At 43.5% G+C, this 17791-nt stretch overlaps 2 protein-coding genes across 4 annotated transcripts; both read left to right on the plus strand.

Annotated features, from left to right (window-relative positions):
- The first annotated feature begins 466 nt into the window (after positions 1-466).
- On the plus strand, positions 467-4007 carry LOC139366180 (zinc finger protein 723-like). 2 transcript variants are annotated; one of them, XM_071103364.1, is made up of 5 exons: positions 467-650; positions 1199-1552; positions 1696-1835; positions 2022-2082; positions 2175-4007. In XM_071103364.1, exons 2-5 carry the CDS (start codon positions 1276-1278, stop codon positions 3446-3448), a joined length of 1752 nt encoding a protein of 583 aa, XP_070959465.1. In that variant the 5' UTR covers positions 467-650; positions 1199-1275; the 3' UTR covers positions 3449-4007. The 2 variants fall into 2 exon arrangements, with proteins under 2 accessions (XP_070959465.1, XP_070959466.1); XM_071103365.1 differs by having other exon boundaries at positions 475-650; positions 2025-2082.
- A 4932-nt stretch (positions 4008-8939) lies between these two features.
- On the plus strand, positions 8940-11922 carry LOC139365929 (zinc finger protein 500-like). Of its 2 annotated transcripts, none has more exons than XM_071102990.1 (4): positions 8940-9928; positions 10017-10141; positions 10300-10444; positions 10620-11922. In XM_071102990.1, the coding sequence occupies exons 1-4, from the start codon at positions 9631-9633 to the stop codon at positions 11408-11410; spliced, it is 1359 nt and encodes a 452-aa protein (XP_070959091.1). In that variant the 5' UTR covers positions 8940-9630; the 3' UTR covers positions 11411-11922. The 2 variants fall into 2 exon arrangements, with proteins under 2 accessions (XP_070959091.1, XP_070959092.1); XM_071102991.1 differs by having other exon boundaries at positions 10324-10444.
- Positions 11923-17791: the final 5869 nt, after the last annotated feature.

Below are 17791 nucleotides of genomic sequence, written 5' to 3' on the forward strand. Positions count from 1 at the left end.
GTTGCCTCTATCCAGTGATTTAGGATAAACTAAACCTAACCACATCCTGAGCAGTGATTATAGGAAGTGAAAAGCAAAACTGACCCTAGATCTGTGTCACACAGGTAAAGGGCTGTCCATTTTTGGTTGTGCCAGAGCTAGGACCTATTTAGCAGGATTAATGGTTTAATGCAGACCACAATGTTGATACCTGCCATTGGACAGTGCTGGTGTTATGAGACTGATGGTTTCTTGACACAGAGGATTTGTTTACATAACGGGTTAGGATAATTCACACGGCAGGTTAGGAAAATGGTTAGGCTTAGACACAACGCTACAGTTGTCAACAACCATTATCCCCGGCAAACAAGCCACAGACCAATGGCGAGCATCAATGGGTGTCAACTTGATAACAAGAAACGCCTATATCAGAAAACGCCCCTAATTGCGGTCTGCCAACGCAACATCGAAATCCCTAGGTAAAATCGCGAGGATAGGTCGCCGACTGGAGAAAGTCCACATGGAAAAATGGTGGCTACTCGAGTAGGTTTTGCATTACAGCGGACAGTTCAACAACAGTAAATATTGATATTGCAGTCTACATACGTTGAAGATACACACAACGACAAAGTCAACGGAGTCCGTTGTTTTAGGGACCGCTGTTTTTGCAGGTTTGTGTTGTCCGTTATAGCCATCAATGTGACGAAGTCTTCGCTGCCATGTTTACTTTTCGCGCGATGATCCTCCTCTAACTGCATATACCAGCATGTTGTGTTGAACTTGCTCGTCTGTAAGCAATGCATAAAGCTTTGTGAATGATGGCAACCTTATAAACCGTATACCATGCAAGTATAGAGGTATTCTATACAGTTAACTAGATAGCTAGCGATTGTGACATGGCATCTTACATCGTTTATGCTAGTTAGCCCACTGTCTTTATCGGGGTCGAGTAAGTTACTTGAATGTTACATAAAAAGTATTAAGTTTGTAGCAAGATGACAAAACATCCCATTACTAACACCTGCTGCAAGACCGCTTTGATCACTAGTCGACTATTACTCAGCATCTGTCTTTTTTAGTTTGAAACAGCTTTATCTACCGATTTTATTTGGTTAAATAAACAACCCAAATACTTTCCCTTACCTTGGATACATTACAGTGTTGGTCTACTGCATGTAACTAACTATACCGCCTTGACATGATTCTTCTTTATTGACAGTTGAGCTTCCAGCTGGTGCAGCTGGGTGACTTCACACGGACCTGAGTCAGGTGGAGGCGGAGCCACTTAAACCAGAAATGTCGGAGAAGGTGCAGAAGGCCTTCAGGGTGCAGCTGTCCTCTGTCATGGAATCCCTGCTCACAGCTGCCGTGTGTGAGATTGCCAAGATCTTTGAGGGCAGTCTGAATGAGCAGCAGGAGGAGTTGACACAGAAAGGAGACGAGATCTCTGCATTGATGGAGAAGCTGAAGCAGACAGAGAGGAGGTTGAAGGAGGGAGCAAAAGGAGGAGAGGACCCGGACAATACCTCTGGACAAACAGCCTCTTCCGTGACGGCAATTTCTGAGATGGAAGGTAAGTTGATAATGCATAGACAAATATCAACATCATTTCAGGGCTTGTGGACTGTGTAGATATGCATGTTTTCTCTCCCAGTTGGTGTCAGCTGAGCTCTATTATGTTTCTCATTCAATTTTTACCTTTGGGTTTCTATGCAGTATCCGATTGGTGCGAGCCTCTTCAGTCAGAAGATAACTTAATTCCGCCCTCAAAGATCAAAAAGGAAAATGAGTGGTCATGTGTGGACCTGCGGCCACTGAGTGTGTCTCTATGGCGCATCCCTAACATCAAAATAGAGGTCAGTGACCGGTCCGGTGTAGGAAACCTGAATCAGTCAGAATGTAGCCAATGGGCTGAACACAATAAGTGGCTTCTGTTTAGAATTAGGTTAAATGTCTGCTTTATTAGTAGTTTGGTGGTGTAATTGGTTGCGTTCAGAGACTGATGATATTCTTATCATATTCATTATGAGTCTGTGTTTTAGCAGGCTGAAGATTTTGATAACCACCTGCTGACGGCCCTAGCCAGGAGTCCTCCACGAAAAGGTAAGAGTAAATCATCCTTGGCCCTCGTAATTGTAATTCGGCTCCTGGTGCAGGGCATCACTGACTCCACTCTTTTTGCTCCTCTTTTGCAGGGTTGGCTGCAGAGTGGTTGTTAAACAGACGGCTAAGAGACTTACCTGAACTGAGTGCGACCGGGTCAGGGTACGGTCATGTTTCAGTGGGACGCGGTCGGGGCCAGGGGCTGAGGAAGACCCATGGTCGTCTGCAGCACATGTTCGAACAAGAAAACCCGGAACCCCAGAGCAACAACGTATCAAACAACAATGTCTTAAGACAAGGAAAAGATAGTGACTTACAAAACAAACACGGTGAGGGGAGTCATGGGAAAATGAGTGACATAGTGAAGAAGGTAGGAAGGAGAAGAAAGCATTTCAAAATGGAACCCGATGCGGATGGACAAGCGGTAATCAGTGGAACTGACAAGAGTTTCAGATGCAAATACTGTGGGAAGGGCTTTGGCCGTGAGTTTGGTCTTTCTGTGCACATGAGGTCTCATAAAAAGGTGAAAATCAAGGGGACATATAAATGCCCTAAGTGTCCCAAAAAGTTTCAGTACCCAAGTGCTCTTAGTGTGCACACGCGGGACATCCACGAGAAGAGCATACCTTGCTCCAGCGTCAAAGAAATTACAGACTCAGTCCAGCACAAAGTGAAACCCCTCTCCCCCAGCAGAGCCACGCCTACTTCCTGTGACAACAAACCTCTCTCTGCCAGCAAGGATAAACCTCTCTCCCCGAAAGACAAACCTGTGTCCCCAAACAATAAAGCTGACACACCCAAAGAAAGCGGCACACATCCAAAAGTGTTTTCTTGTTACGTTTGCCAAAAGAAATACACTTCTGCACATTCCCTGCGGGACCATGTGCGTATTCACACAGGTGAGAGGCCATACCCTTGTAACCAGTGTGGACAGAGGTTCCGTGTAAAGCAGTTCCTGATATTACACTTGCGTAAAGCCCATGTGGATGTGTACGGGGGTGAGGAGAGCAGCGGAGACCTCTCCTGGACTGCACCTATTGAGGAACCCATGGCAAACGGTGCAGAGCAGCAACCTGCCATCAAGTCAAAAGGCAAAGATGATCGACAAGTAAACCTCAAACGGAAACAAATGACAGAAACAGACGGCCTGTTCCAATGCACAGTGTGTAAAATGCTGCTAAATTCACAGATTAGCCTCGTTCAACACTTCCGCATCCATACAGTTGAGAAACCACTGAGCTGCGAAGTGTGGCAAAACATTCCGCTACCATCCCGTCTTGATCAGCCACTGGAGGTCCACCCACCCGGGAAAGAAGTACTGGTGCCTGAAGTGTGTGAAGCAATTAGAGACAATGGCAGAACTTAAGACATTTGCAACAAGTTCACCAGTTCAACTTTCCACAACAGTAATTACCTTTTAGGATCAACTATGAAACTGTCCATGCCTGAGTATTCAGTAGGGCCGGGGGTCAACTCCAATTACATTCAGGAGATACATTTGTTACATTTTTGTAATCATTGACTGAGGGAAAAAGGAATTGACCCCAACCCTGGTGCCCCGTGAACTAACATGATGCTGAGAGAGGATGAAGAAAGAGAACTCAACTTGATATGGTGATCAGTCAGTTGTCTTGTGCGCAGCAGGTTCTCAGCTGATCACTTTTTTTTTTTTAAGTCCATGCTAGACGTTTATGACGATTTTTATTTTAAAAGTCTTGGGGGTTTTTGTTTTCTGTTTTTGTTCCATGTAAATGTATGTCTTGATTTATATTCTGTATTATGACAAATGTAACATTAATTGTACTGTATATTCCCCCTGTTAAGAAAGTCACAGGGCAGAGAAGACTCATGTTTATCTCTTCTGATAATATACATTTGCTCCAACTGCTTTTTTTAAAAACAAATAAAATCGGAGATTACCGGAAGTTGGCATCTTTTTAATAAGGCATTCAAAATGCATACTCCAATTACGTTTGTCAATGATTATCAAGATTCTTAGTGACCTTTTTATGAATTACAATGATTTTTTTAAAGTGGTGATTTACTTTATTTAAGTAGGCAAGTCAGTTAAGAACACATTCTTATTGACGGCCTGGCAAAAGGCCTATGGGGATGGAGGCTGGGATTCAGAATAAAAATGAATTCAATAATAAATATAGTACAAAACACACATCACGGCAGGAGTGTCCACAGTGGACTTCATCACCTTTAGAGTATATCTTACAATCAGGTTGATTGTGTGGGCAAGACATGGATGATGGGTCCATTTTAACATTTCCATGTCTTTGGTTATGTTAGCTGCATTGTTGCTAACACAACAGACCACTTTTCCATCTACTTGCCATTCTCTGACCACTCTCAACAGTTCTTCTGACAAGTTCTCTGAGGTGTGTCTGTCGCTGAACTCAAAGCAGTCCAGAAGATAACTAGAAAAATCTTCAATGAAGTGACATGTAACCAACATGTAAGAAGTGGTTGCCCTTGATGTCCAGCAGTCAGTGGTAAGGCAAACTGCAGTAGCTTTTTGGACTCTTTCCCACACTAAAGCCTGTGTGCTCTCATACAGTTGTGGAATAAGTGATTTTGAAATGGTTTTCCTGCTTGGAATTGTGTACATTGGATTTAGACTATTGCTATAATTTCTAAAACCTCTGTCCTCCACGATCGAAAATGGCTGGAAATTGGTGGCAATCATTTTAGCCAATGCAATATCAATGTGGCCTTGTTTTTCTACAGACATAGACTTTGGCATAAACTAGTCCATAAGAAGCCTGCGTTGCTGTGGGTCACGGAGGTGGCCTACTTGACTGAGTGGATACATCTCCACGTGTGGAGGTGCTGGCTCCACCACTATCACTAGCAGGCCTGCTAGTTTCTGGAAGCTCCGCTACAGCTACCTTCACAGTTGAGTGCATAGTTCGAATATGCCGGAGTAGCTTGTGAGTAGAACCAGCTTTATATGAGATTTTGTTCTGGCAAATTCTACACTGCTCTAACATTGTCTACATTATTAAAATGCATCCAAATGCTACTGTGCTTCTTACTCATTTTCCAGCTGTTGTTTTCACAGTTGTCCTTCCTCTCTCCTCGACTGCTAAGTGTGTGACTGTGAAGGGGTTGTCCTCCCTCACGCATCTTTGGTTAATTGGTTGACACTGCGTGTTGTGGTGGTTAATTTCTTTACTATCAAACTTATCACACCAGTCAGAGTTATACTTAAACAAAATCTTTAATAAGAGCTTTGCAAGAGCAATGACTTTCAACGATTCACCATTTCTAATGATCTGTTGAGAGTGATAAAACAAAAGTACAAAGGTCTTTTATAGCCAAGATACACCCCTTTCAATCTTCATGACGAACAACAGATACATAGAATGTTCACAAGGTTAAGACTCCAAACTGGAACCATCTCTTCCTGGTACGGTATAGAGCAGAAGCATTACTCATGTTCTCTGGAATGCTCTTTAGGTTTTACCACCCAAATACATCGTAAATCTCCTCTGTCAGTGTTATCTCATAGAGGCCCATCCTCAGTAGAACACACACACAATAGTTAACTCTATTCTGTTGAATAAAACAACCATTATAATGCAATACAGGCATTATAACATAATCTTGCAATTTCCCTGACAGTGTCTGATTGACAGGAACAACAGGTGAGGCTGTTAGTCTGAGCAGACAGTCTAAACGAATGTGTGAGCTTGAGCATTTAGGCCTATATTATTTTATTTATTTTTTTGTTCTTTGAATTAGTTAATTCTAGTCATTTAAATCTTTTGGTTATTCATATCTTAATTTTTTATTTATTTTAATAAATAGATTTGGCTCTTCTGATATGCGAGCCGGCTCCTAACGTTCACCTACAAGAGCTGGCTCTTAGAGCCGACTCGTTCGCAACCGACCCATCACTAGGACAGACTGTGTTTGTTCCCACACTCTCTGTTGGTTACATGGACTTTTGGACTCCCATCCTATTCTAACCACCTCTTGCTGGCTTTGTATTCATGTTACCTGATGAAATTGCTGTACAATATGATCTTGTTGTCATCTGATGCACATTCAGATGTCATAAATCAGCACTGCAGAGCTCTCCCTATCCCCTGTCGTGCCTTGATTGTATTACTGTTGATGATATCTGGAAATGTGCATGTACACCCTGGCCCATCTACTGTAGCTAGCCCCAATTCTGACTTGTGCTCTGATATCTGTTTCACTGATTTCCGCTCTTATAAAAGCCTGGGTGTTCTGCACGTTAACACTAGAAGTTTATTACCTAAAATGGATCAATTGAAAGTGTGGGTTCACAGCTTCAATCCAGATGTGTTGGTCATTACTGAGACGTGGTTAAGAAAGACTTTCTGGCTATAACCTTTTTCGTCAAGACAGATCTTCCGAAAGTGGGGGAGTGGCAGTCTTTACCAAGGATCACCTTCAGTGCTCGGTTGTCTCCACAAAGTCTGTCCCCAAACAATTTAATTTGCTGGTTTTAAGCATTAAACTTTCAAATAGATTTTCATTGACTATTGCTGGGTGTTATCGTCCTCCATCAGCACCAGCCTGTACCCTACCTGCCCTAAGCTCTCTCCTGGCTCCTTACACTATGTCTGAATTTGTCCTGCTAGGTGACCTGAATTGGGACATGTTTAAACCACCTGACCAAGTCCTAAAGCAATGGGACTCCCTAAATCTTTCTCAGATGATTACCAATTCCACAAGGTATGACTCCAAACACGCAGAAAGGACTACTCTCCTTGATGTTATCCTCATAAATAATCCTGATAGGTATCAGTCTGGTGTTTTCTTTAATGACCTTAGTGATCACTGTTTTACAGCTTATGTTCATAGTGGCTGCTCAATGAAATTACCTGTCCTGATTTGTCATAGACACTTGCTAAAAAAAACTTGAATGAGCGAGCCTTCCCTCTTGACCTGGCCTCTGTAAATTGGTACAGCATCAGCTTGATCCCATCTGTCGAAGATGTTTGAACCTTCTTTTTGATATTTTCAGTGGTATTGTTAACATGTCCCCATAAATAAAATGTAAATTAAAACAGGTTCAGCCCCTGGTTTGACCGTAATCTTGCAGAGTTACTCCATCTCAAGAATTGCATTTGGTCGAAATGCTCAGCACACGCATACTCAGGCTGACTAGCTCTCGTTCAGGCAAATGAGAAATAAGTGCACTCAGGCTATCCGGAAGGCCAAAGTTAGTTACTTTAAGGAGCAGTTCTCTCTCTGTGGGTCTAAATGTTGAAGCGGTTTCTTGAGTCAACGGATGCCATCATCTCTACCATGGCCATTGTCAATGCACCTGTTGATGTTCTGACCCAAGATTAATGGGAGGTGGTGGAGGAGGTGTGCAGAGTCCTGGAACCCTTTGAGCAGGTCACTGTGGAGATTAGTGGAGAGAGGTACAGTAAGCAGTTATTACTACATCATTATTTAATCCAGTATTATATATGTGTATGAGCAGTAGATGAGAATGTAGTATCAGTAGACAAAACATGAACCTGAACTAATAAGTTACTGTTCTCTCTTTTCAGCTATGTGACAGCCTCAAAAATGATACTCCTGTGTAAGGGCCTGCAGCGAATCACAGCCAGCCGCTAGAGAAAAGCAAATGTGACCACAGGACATGTGACAGAGTTGATGGACACCTTATGTTCATCAATGGACAGAAAGTTCCACAGAATGGAATATAATCACGTGCTATCAGAAACCGCTGCACTTGACCCCAGGTTTAAGAAGTTAGCCTTCAGTGATGCCAGAGCGATTGATGAGGCTCTTCAAAGAATAACCTCTGTCTGCAGCAGGGAGGGACAGCCCCGGCAGTCAGCTGGCTCAGGCACCAGGGCAACATGAAGAAGAGGGATCAGATGGAGCAGAAGCACCAGCAGTAGTGCCACAAAAGTCTGCTGTTTGGATGCTGTTTGACGAGCGAGCAACTGGGGATGCAGCACGAAGGAACCCCTCAGCAGATGCCATAATGGAGGTCCGATCCTATTTGGAGGTGGAAGAGCTGGTGGAAGAACAAGGCCTCTGTCTACCCACGGCTTACTAAAGTCATGACAGGGAGACTGCATAGTGGCCACATCCATTCCCTCTGAGAGGGTCTTCTCGAAAACGGGACAAATAATTACTGAGAGAAGAAACTGCATCAGCCCCTCAAGTCAGGCAGCTTGCATTTCTGAATGCAAATCTCTCATAAAAGCAAAATATGATCAGCATTGCTGTGTGCTGCTGGTTAAAACATGGCAATAAAGAAGAGAGAGAAAAGAGGGATCAGTTTAATGTTTTAAGTGAGATGCTGCAGATTTGCACATTGTTATGTTTTTGTTGTTGATATGTTGCAATATTCTATTATGTTCAGATTGTATTCGTTTTGAATTGTTAGATATATATGCACTTTGTTTATATACATTCAAAAGTTATACTTTTATAATTTTATTCGCTTTATTTAATGTAATAATTTAATTAGAATTTAACACCAATCATAGTCAAACAAATTGTTTGATTTGAAAAATACACTTTTTTTTTTAAAGAGCCGTTTGGAAGCCAAAAGAGCCGGATCTTTTTGGTGAGCTGATCCGGAATGCTCATCTGTAGTCCCACGGTTGGGTAAACAAGAAGGTTTGTGATTGCACAAACATTGACAGTAAAAACCTCAATAACAAATATGAAATGTTCCCCGTTTGCTTGGACATGAACTTTATTTTAAGCCATTGGATCTTCAGGTTGATGAGTCGTTTCTGTTTTGTCAATGTGCAGTATCGCTCCACGCTCTGGTCACATCTGGTTCCACTGCTATCCATCTCCCATCACTCGTTTAATGAACTGCGAGAAACGGAAGTCACGCTATCGCGATACTGAGAATCAACATGGCTTGCTTCCATAGATTTCGCTAGCCATTTTAGTCAATAGAAAAATTCTAAATTCTGCAAATTTGAGTTGTCCACTCAAATTCCAAATGACTCGGCTACTACAGCAAGCACTGTAGCTACATGCAGACGTTGCTCTTACATGTTTAAGACATCTCTGTTAACAAGCTAGCTAGATAACGTTAGCTGACCCTCACATCCAGAGCTTGCCTTGTTTAGCCATCCTACGTTAGCTTGATTCGCCTGGTTGCAGTCTTCACAGTGCTTGTTTTGTGGTTAGTGTCATCTTTTATTATTAGCATGTAGGCTGGATGTTAGTGGTCTAAGTTAGCTGTCTAAGGAGAAGAGATTCTGGACGGGTGTTGGCTACTTGGCTATGTAGCTAACGTTGGCTAGTTGGTTATGCTTCAGACTGGCTCAGAACGAGATTATCGTGGCGGAGAAGAGAGACAGACGCAGGTTGACTCCCACATCACTGTATGTCAGAGGGTCAAATCTTTCTAAAATACTGCTGCGTGACCACCTCTTAACCACCCGCCTGGGTAACACACCCCACCTGATTGACAGCACAGAAGTCCTCCTCTCATTGAGTCTCGGTGTAACCATCTGCCCTATCTATCTACCCCTGGCTCCTCCAGAGCAGGGGGTAAGGGACGCCACTGTCGCCACGATGCTGGACTCTGTGAGGAATGCTTTCCACGCCCAGCTAGCCACCGTCATGGACTCTCTTCTGGCGGCGGCGGTGTGTGAGATCGCCAAGATCTTCGAGAGCAGTCTGTGTGAGCAGCAGGAAGAGCTGATGCAGAGAGGAGAGGAGATCACAGCCCTGAGGGGGAGGCTGGAACGGGCAGAGAGGAGGCTGAAGAAGGAAGGAGATGGAGAAGATGGCCTACTGGATGTGATAGAAGGACCAGCAAGGAAAATAGGAGGAGATGACAGCCCAAGGGAGCAGTCTGAACCTAGACCTGGTAAGAGAATCAGATGTGTCTCTTGTACTGATTTTAGGAACATTTCTTTTGAAACTAAACTACTGTCTGTCCTGCTCCGTCTGTGTAGGTTCAAGCTGGGAGTCGGATGCCGCCTCTGAGACCCCCCCACTGGTCCAAGACAGGGGGTGTAAGGAGCCGCCCAGGATGAAAAAGGAGGAGACAGAGCTGGAGGGGACTTCCGTCAAAGAAGAGGTCAGTCACAGTCATTCTCTAACATGATAAGAATGTCTGCCTTGCAGTCTTGTTACTGAGATTGTTGAGTTGTATTTTTAAAGATGAACTAATTCAAATGCTTTTAACACTGCAATGATGCTAACCCCCACATTCACTTTTTTACTTTCTTCCTTCAGCTTAAACATTGCCCTCTTCCACAGTTTGGGGAGTCCCACCCTGCCCCTGTGGAGGGGAAGGGACAAGGGCCAGGGGGGAGCTCTGCTGCTGGGAGCCAGAGGCTGGGAGACCCCCTGTCTGACACACCAGGGACCAAGGCAAAGTGTAAGGACTTTTAACCTTTAACCTATCAATCCGCACATTTGTGCTTTAGATCAAGTGAACCTCTGTTGCATTGGGCTTGTGTCTGCAAACATAGAGTAATTATTGATTTGGTTTGTATGTTTTGTCTTCCGTTCTTGATGTTTCTCTAAATATTTCTGTTCCTATCTCTTGCTAGTATCCCATTGGGAGGGAGACCATAGACCTCTTCAAATCCAGAGCTCCACTTCCTTCTTTCAAGAACCCCGGGTTGGACATTTTTCCCCCAGACCTGACCACAGGTCTCCTGGGCTTGACCCCTGGGCGAGTGGGGTTCCTCTAGACCTTCAGGATCCTAGCTTCCTGGACCACAGCCCAGACCAGGTACTAGAGCAGAGAGAGCCCCGACAGTCACAGGACCAAACCAACCAATCCCAGAGAGGCCTGAGACCAAGAGACGACAGAGGGAGGGGCCTAGTTAATCAGAACCGCTGGTCATTGGCTTCCAAGGACCCAATCAGACCACACCCCAACACACACACACACGCTCACAAACATGCACACGGTCACGCACACACACTTGGCGGGGCAAGACCCTACACCTGCCCGTACTGCGGTAAGAGCTTCAGCTACCCATCCCACCAGCGCAGGCACCTGCTGCGCCACACAGGTGTGCGGATGTACCCCTGCTTGGTATGCGACAAGAGCTTCCTGACTCCATCGGAGCTCACAGTGCACACCCGCGTCCACACAGGAGAGAGGCCGTTTGGCTGCACCCAGTGTGGGAAGCGTTTTGCCCGCAGCGGGAATCTCCGGGCCCACCAGAGAGATGTCCACCTGGGGAAGAGACCCTTCGTCTGCCAGGAGTGTGGCAAGCGGTTCGCCCACAGGGGCAACCTGAGGGTGCACCACCAGAGGGTACACCCGGGCCTGCCATACCATGAGGATGAGTATGACCAGGATGGCATCGCTCTCCCCTCTACTGGGTAAAGGGTCAGGATTACAGGGTCAAATTCAGTAGGAGATAATGGGAGAATATATTTTAAGATGGAAAATGAGTGTTCCTATTTGGCGTTTTTGTCTTACGTGAATTAAGCCTGCCCTGGAACTCTCTTTGCATTTTGAACGAATGTGCCGTAGGAATGACTTTACCTGTCAAGAGACAATGTTGAAGAGACAGGAAATTGAGAGGCAGAGAAAGAAAAGCAGCACTCCCTACAAAGAGGAAGAGGGGGTATTTCTAAGTGTTACATCATTTCAAGGATGGCTTACCGGGGGTTGTTTTTTCCTTAGAGAAACGGTGCTTCGTTTTCCTTTTACCCTTTAGTTACTGTACATGGTTGTGTATGTTAGCAACAGTGATGCAAGTACACGCTGATTATGTATCATATGATAGCATACATAACGTTCCCTATTTTGTCTCAATGTTCATCCTCTGTGTACTGTTCATATAAAGTAATTAACCATAATAAAACAAGGTGTATTTATGGTCAATCTTAAAATGATGATACAGTATCTTATTTCTGAGTATGCTTTCTTTGGTCCTTTAAGGTCAGGATATTTGTCAAAGGGAGAGAGGAAAAGCAGGAAGAAGATACAGTATTGTTTTCTGGGTACGTGCAGTACCATTGATTGCCACCAGAGAGCATTCTTACTGCTGTATTCTCCATTGTAAATGCATAGAAATCGAATCAAAATGTATTTGTCACATGCGCTGAATACAACAGACCTTACCATGAAATGCTTACTTACGAGCCCCCAACAATGTGTTTTAAAAAAGTAAGTAAGAACAATTTGCTCAACTAAAGGAAAAATAGTAATAATAAAATAACATTAACTAGGCTGTATACAACGTGTACTGGTACTGAGTCAATGTGCAGGGGTACCGGTTAGTCAAGGCAATATGTCATATGTATGTAGGTAAGGGTAAAGTGACTATATACAAATACTGATCAGAGCGTAGCAGCAGCGTGTGTGAATGTACAGTAAAAGTCAAAAGTTTGGACACACCTTTTCATTCCAGGGTTTTTCTTTATTTTTACTTTTGTCTACATTGTAGAATTAAAGGGAAGACATCAAAACTATGAAATGACACATGGAATCATGTAGTAACCAAAAAAGTGTTAAACAAATAAAAGTAGATTTTCAATTTGAGATTCTTCAAAGTAGCCACCCTTTGCCTTGATGACAGCTTTGTCATGCACATTCTTGGCATTCTCTCAACCAGCTCCATGAGGCATTCACCAGGAATGCATTTCAATTAACAGGTATGCCTTGTTAAAAGTTAATTTGTGGAATTTCTTTCCTCCTTAATGCGTTTGAGCCAATCAGTTGTGTTGTCACAAGGTAGTAGTGGCATACAGAAGATAGCCCTATTTGGTAAAAGACCAAGTCCATATTATGGGTAGAACAGCTCAAATAAGCAAAGAGAAATGACAGTTCGTCATTACCTTCAGACATGGTCAGTCAATACGGAAGATGTCAGGAACTTTGAAAGTTTCTTCAAATGCAGTTGCAAAAACCATCAAGCGCTGTGATGAAACTGTCTCATGAGGACTGCCACAGGAAAGGAAGACCCAGAGTTACCTCTGCTGCAGAGGATAAGTTCATTAGAGTTACCAGCCTCAGAAATTGCAGCCCAAATAAATGCGTCACAGAGTTCAAGTAACAGACACATCTTAACATCAACTGTTCAGAGGAGACTGTGTTAATCAGGCCTTCATGGTCGAATTGCTGCAAAGAAACCACTACCAAAGGACACCAATAATAAGAAGAGACTTGCTTGGGCCAAGAAACACGAGCAATGGACTTTAGACCGGTGGAAATCTATCCTTTGGTCTGATGAGTCGAAATGTACGATTTTTCGTTCCAACCGCCATGTCTTTTTGAGACGGAAGTAGGTGAATGGATGATCTCCACATGTGTGATTCCCACCAGTGGTGGAAAAAGTACCCAATTTTACACTTGAGTAAAAGTAAAGATACCTTAAAAGAAAATGACTCAAGTAGAAGTCACCTAAATGTACTTAAGTATCAAAAGTTAAAGTATAAATCATTTAAAATGTATTATATTAAGCAAACCAGACAACACCATTTTCCATTTTTTTTTTTTTTTACAGATAGTCAGGGGCACAAAATTCCCAAACGAAGCATTTGTGTTTCGTGAGTCTTCCAGATCAGAGGCAGTAAGGATGACCAGGGAGGTTCTCTTGATAAGTACGTCAATTAGACCGTTTTCCTGTCTTGCTAAGCATCCAAAATGCAAAGAAAAATGTAAGGAGTAAAAAGTACATTATTTTCTTTAGGAATGTAGTGAAGTAAAAGTAGTCAAAAATATAAATAGTAAAGTACACATACACCAAAAAACAACCTAAGTAGTACTTCAAAGTATTTTTTACTTAAGTACTTTACACCACTGGTTACCACCGTGAAGCATGGAGCAGGATGTGTGATAGGATGGGGGTGCTTTGCTGCTGACACGGTCTGTGATGTATTTAAGCCTTGATTTGTTCATTGCATAGAGATCGAGGACTCTAGTGCCCAAGAGACCGTTTTTAGCATGGCCAGCACCATTGAGCACTTTCACCATTTTGAAGTAGTCAACTAGGTGGGACTTCCTATGGGTTAGGTAGGATCACATAATTCTATCCAGTTCACCAGGAGGGATCAGCCAATTAATTATACTCATGAGCAAACATTCCATATCGACAGGTGGCAGTAAATCGCCAACCTTGACTTTATACTTTTACAAACAAAACACTTCAGGTGGCAGTATGCACCCTTTCAGTTTGTTTGCCAACTTATACAAATATTAGAAGAAAATGTACTACTTTAAAATGGAGATGGCCTCAATGGTGCTATCCGTGCTCTCACAGATGCCCTAATGTCCCAGATACAATGATGCAATGTCTATCTAAGTCTATGGTTCATTGAAACATTACATTATCTGACTCCCCCGTGGAGCTCTCCCCTCGCCAAGGTCACCAGGCTCTCTCTGGGGTTGAACTTTTCCATTACAGACCTCCGACCCACTGCAATGTGTTCCATTAAAGACCACTGACCCAAGGCTTTAGTGTTGTAGTGTTATACCAATCTCAGCCCCCCAAATAGACCACATAGAGAGAAAGGGAGAGGGAACATGTAACAGGAAGCACTATCTATGGTGTGTGTATCAATGGAACGCTATCAATGAGTGTTGGATATTTGTGTACACTGGGTGTAAGTTAGGTCCACAGGTGATGTGTGTGTACACTGAGAGGGGGGATCATCTTGTCATCCGTGTTTGTGTTTGTGGGGACTAGAAAGAGTGGAATCAGACAGACACAGATAGATTTAGGGCATAAAATGTGTTAAGGGGAGGGTCGCAAAGGCTTTGCTGTGTTTTTCTGTTTGTATATTTTGGTGTATTCAATCCCCTTTCAGCCCCTGTGAGCATAAGCAGCTTTGCACCCAGGGAGAGGAAACAAATGAACATTTAATCAGACAGATTGTGTGGTTGTGTGTGTGTGTTGGGAATGACATCACCCAAGTATTATCAGACGTTTGTATGACCTAAATGTGGTGGCTCTCAGTGTCAATGAACTTCAGAATCTGGGAATGTCCTTAATTGTAAATGTAATGTCAATTTCCGTTGTTATTGATATATTTCGACGAGGAATCTAACTATAATGCCATGTTGATGTTGCATTTCATTTTCGGCCTCGGCTGCTTGTTAAATATTCCGTTGCCTCTCCTCTGCACAAGGTTCCATTCCATCACAATCTCCACTTAGGAGTAAAATGATCCACCCCTCAAAAATGTCAGATGGAAGCAATAAAAAATAAAAAAAGTTTTTCCACAAATTTATGGAATCAATCTAATTATCGCTCCTCTGATGTGTATGTGTTTGTTGGGTGTCTGTGTACCGTACACACGTTCCTGTGTGTGTGTGTGTGTGTGTGTGTCTGTACGTGCACACGTGTGGGTAATTGTACATGTGTGTGTGACTTAACAGTGGGGGTTAGGGGTTTAGTGTCGCGTAAGGCTGCTCATAATCTACTCTAACGTCTGGTCCCCAGGGGCCATATTTTCATTTAGGTTGCCATTACTGACGGTACTGAGTCCTGCTTTAGGAGATTACAGTGCTGTCTGTAGCTGAAGGCAGCGGCGTTTTCCCATCTACCAGACTATACTCAAGCACTCACTTGATGTGCTAACAGTGTTAGCGGAGGCTGGTTTAAAACGTTCATCTCTGGCCTTTATCTTGTAAGCCCCTTTGTGTCTGTGGAAATGTGGATTTTGACACTGTTTTTGAATCCCGAACCATTGGAGATCATTTGCTATCACTGCATTGTACATAGAGCATTCTAGATCTGGTCACACTTTATTTGGGTAGTCCGGGCAGTCCCCTAAAGGTGCTCTACAAATGGTGCTACGATCAACAAACTATCTGTTGATAAAGTAACTGCTTTAGGGAAGGATGGGGAGCCTGGAGGGATTAGAGGAAGAGTCAGTGAACAGACTGGTGTTGGAACCAGTCCAGAGGAACACTGGCAAAGTTCAAACCTCCACTGTCAGATGTAAACCTCAACATGAATCCACTGTTCTTACGAAATAAATAGAAGATGTGATGGGATGGGATGACTTGATGGTGAACTGTTGTTTCATGAATCACTGACGATTCATTAGAATCTCACATGGCAAAAAAAAACATTTATTTATAGACACTTAGTCTACAGATTCTGATGAACCCCAATTTGTATTATTTACAGTGCTTGCTCGACAAATTAACTTAGTCACAGAAAGCACACAGCATGATGATAGGGCTAGCACTATTATCATGGATACCAAACGATCCAATCAGAGAGCCTGATGGTTGTGAGCGACTGTCTGTTCCCGGTGACCCCGGTGCTCTTCCCTTTCCCCTCCTCCAACCCCCACTCTGGAACACTCTGCTCTGCTCAGACACATAGTTGCCTAGCAACCCGCAGAGGGAGGAGCCACTCTGAAAACATAGAAACTCGAGAACACCGGGAGAATAAACTCCCACTCCATCCCGGCATCCCTCTCCCAAAACGAAAATTGGATGCAAATTCATTGTAATTCCATCTATGTTTTTCTCAAAGGGGGAATACCAACCTCGTCAGTCCGGTCTCACCCCTTTCATACACACTGGGTCCATGTTAGACATTTTTCTAAATCGCATAGACATTCTGTAATTTATTCTATATGCAATTATATGACAAATCCACAGTTGTTTGCAGATAGTGCTAGAATGCTCAAGATATTTAGATTATAGATCTAGGGTAACATTTTATTTGGATAGTCTGTAGAGCATCTACCTATAACCTATCTAGAAACTATTAGTACAATTTCAATTAACTATCTTCTAACCCTAACCTTAACCTGTATCATAACCTTAGACTTACCCCTTACCCTAAACTTAACCCTTATTCTAAACCTAACCCTAACCTTAACCTTCGGGAGGATGTGCCCCGTAGTTTGGGACACCGTGGCTGCATCTCAATGGTCTTGCTCGGTAGGTCTATGTCCTCCTTGTGGTTTTACAGAAGTGTTTTGATACGTCTTATTTACACACTTTATTCAAATATTTATGAAATGCATATTGTTATATTTGGCGGCACTTATTTGTTTTTCCTTCTCCGCCAACCCCTTTCCATGCGTGGAACGGATGTGGGCGGGGCTAGGTCTACATGAGGGTGCTAACTTTTAAAAACTCACAAAAGCTCTGACGAAGAAGGACGTGAGGCCGATACGTTAAGCTTATTAAAGATCAGTGATACTATCAAGAGCAGTGTGAGGTTTCCTTTTCCCGTCATGGTCTAAAATGTCTGCCTAGCCCTTGTCTCCTTCCCTTAATCTGTACTAACATGAACAAACTGGACAGGTGGAAGTGAATTCCCAGTAGGTGTAGTCCCACCGTGGTGCTGTCACCTTCTCTGCCTTTGCAGATCAGTGCAGATGAAGGGGAGAGGAGGCTTGGAGAGGAAGACACATTAGACTATTGAGATACGCCCGGTGCCTTGGGTCCAACCTAGTGGCTCTGCGTTCCAGCATCGCCAAGGCAACAGGCTCAGTCTGTGGCCAAGCCTTCACGGCTGAGTGGTCGGCGGCACCGCGGGATACGAGCCCAGGGTCTGTCCCTCTCATCTGCACACATGCAGGGCCAGGGTCAGGGATGGCAGCCCGTGAAGGACACTGCGCTGGAGCGGATGATGATGGAGCAGATGATGATGGCGCTGGACTGTGGTGTGTGGGTAAGATGTAAAAAGGTGTGTTTGTGTATATGTACAATACCAGTCAAAAGTTTGGACACAGCTACTCATTCAAGGGCTTTTGTTTATTTTACTATTTTCTACAATAATAGTGAAGA

This window comes from Oncorhynchus clarkii, chromosome 14 (genome assembly GCF_045791955.1).
Source record: "Oncorhynchus clarkii lewisi isolate Uvic-CL-2024 chromosome 14, UVic_Ocla_1.0, whole genome shotgun sequence".
Classification (NCBI taxonomy): Eukaryota; Metazoa; Chordata; class Actinopteri; order Salmoniformes; family Salmonidae; genus Oncorhynchus; species Oncorhynchus clarkii.

Coding starts and splice junctions, on each gene's coding strand:
- LOC139365929 (XM_071102990.1), top strand. CDS start 9,631: ATGCTGGACTCTGTGAGGAATGCTTTCCACGCCCAGCTAGCCACCGTC. Junction 10,142..10,299: donor GGACTTCCGTCAAAGAAGAG/GTCAGTCACAGT, acceptor TTCTTCCTTCAG/CTTAAACATTGCCCTCTTCC. Junction 10,445..10,619: donor ACCAGGGACCAAGGCAAAGT/GTAAGGACTTTT, acceptor ATCTCTTGCTAG/TATCCCATTGGGAGGGAGAC.
- LOC139366180 (XM_071103364.1), top strand. CDS start 1,276: ATGTCGGAGAAGGTGCAGAAGGCCTTCAGGGTGCAGCTGTCCTCTGTC. Junction 1,553..1,695: donor GGCAATTTCTGAGATGGAAG/GTAAGTTGATAA, acceptor GTTTCTATGCAG/TATCCGATTGGTGCGAGCCT. Junction 1,836..2,021: donor TCCCTAACATCAAAATAGAG/GTCAGTGACCGG, acceptor TCTGTGTTTTAG/CAGGCTGAAGATTTTGATAA.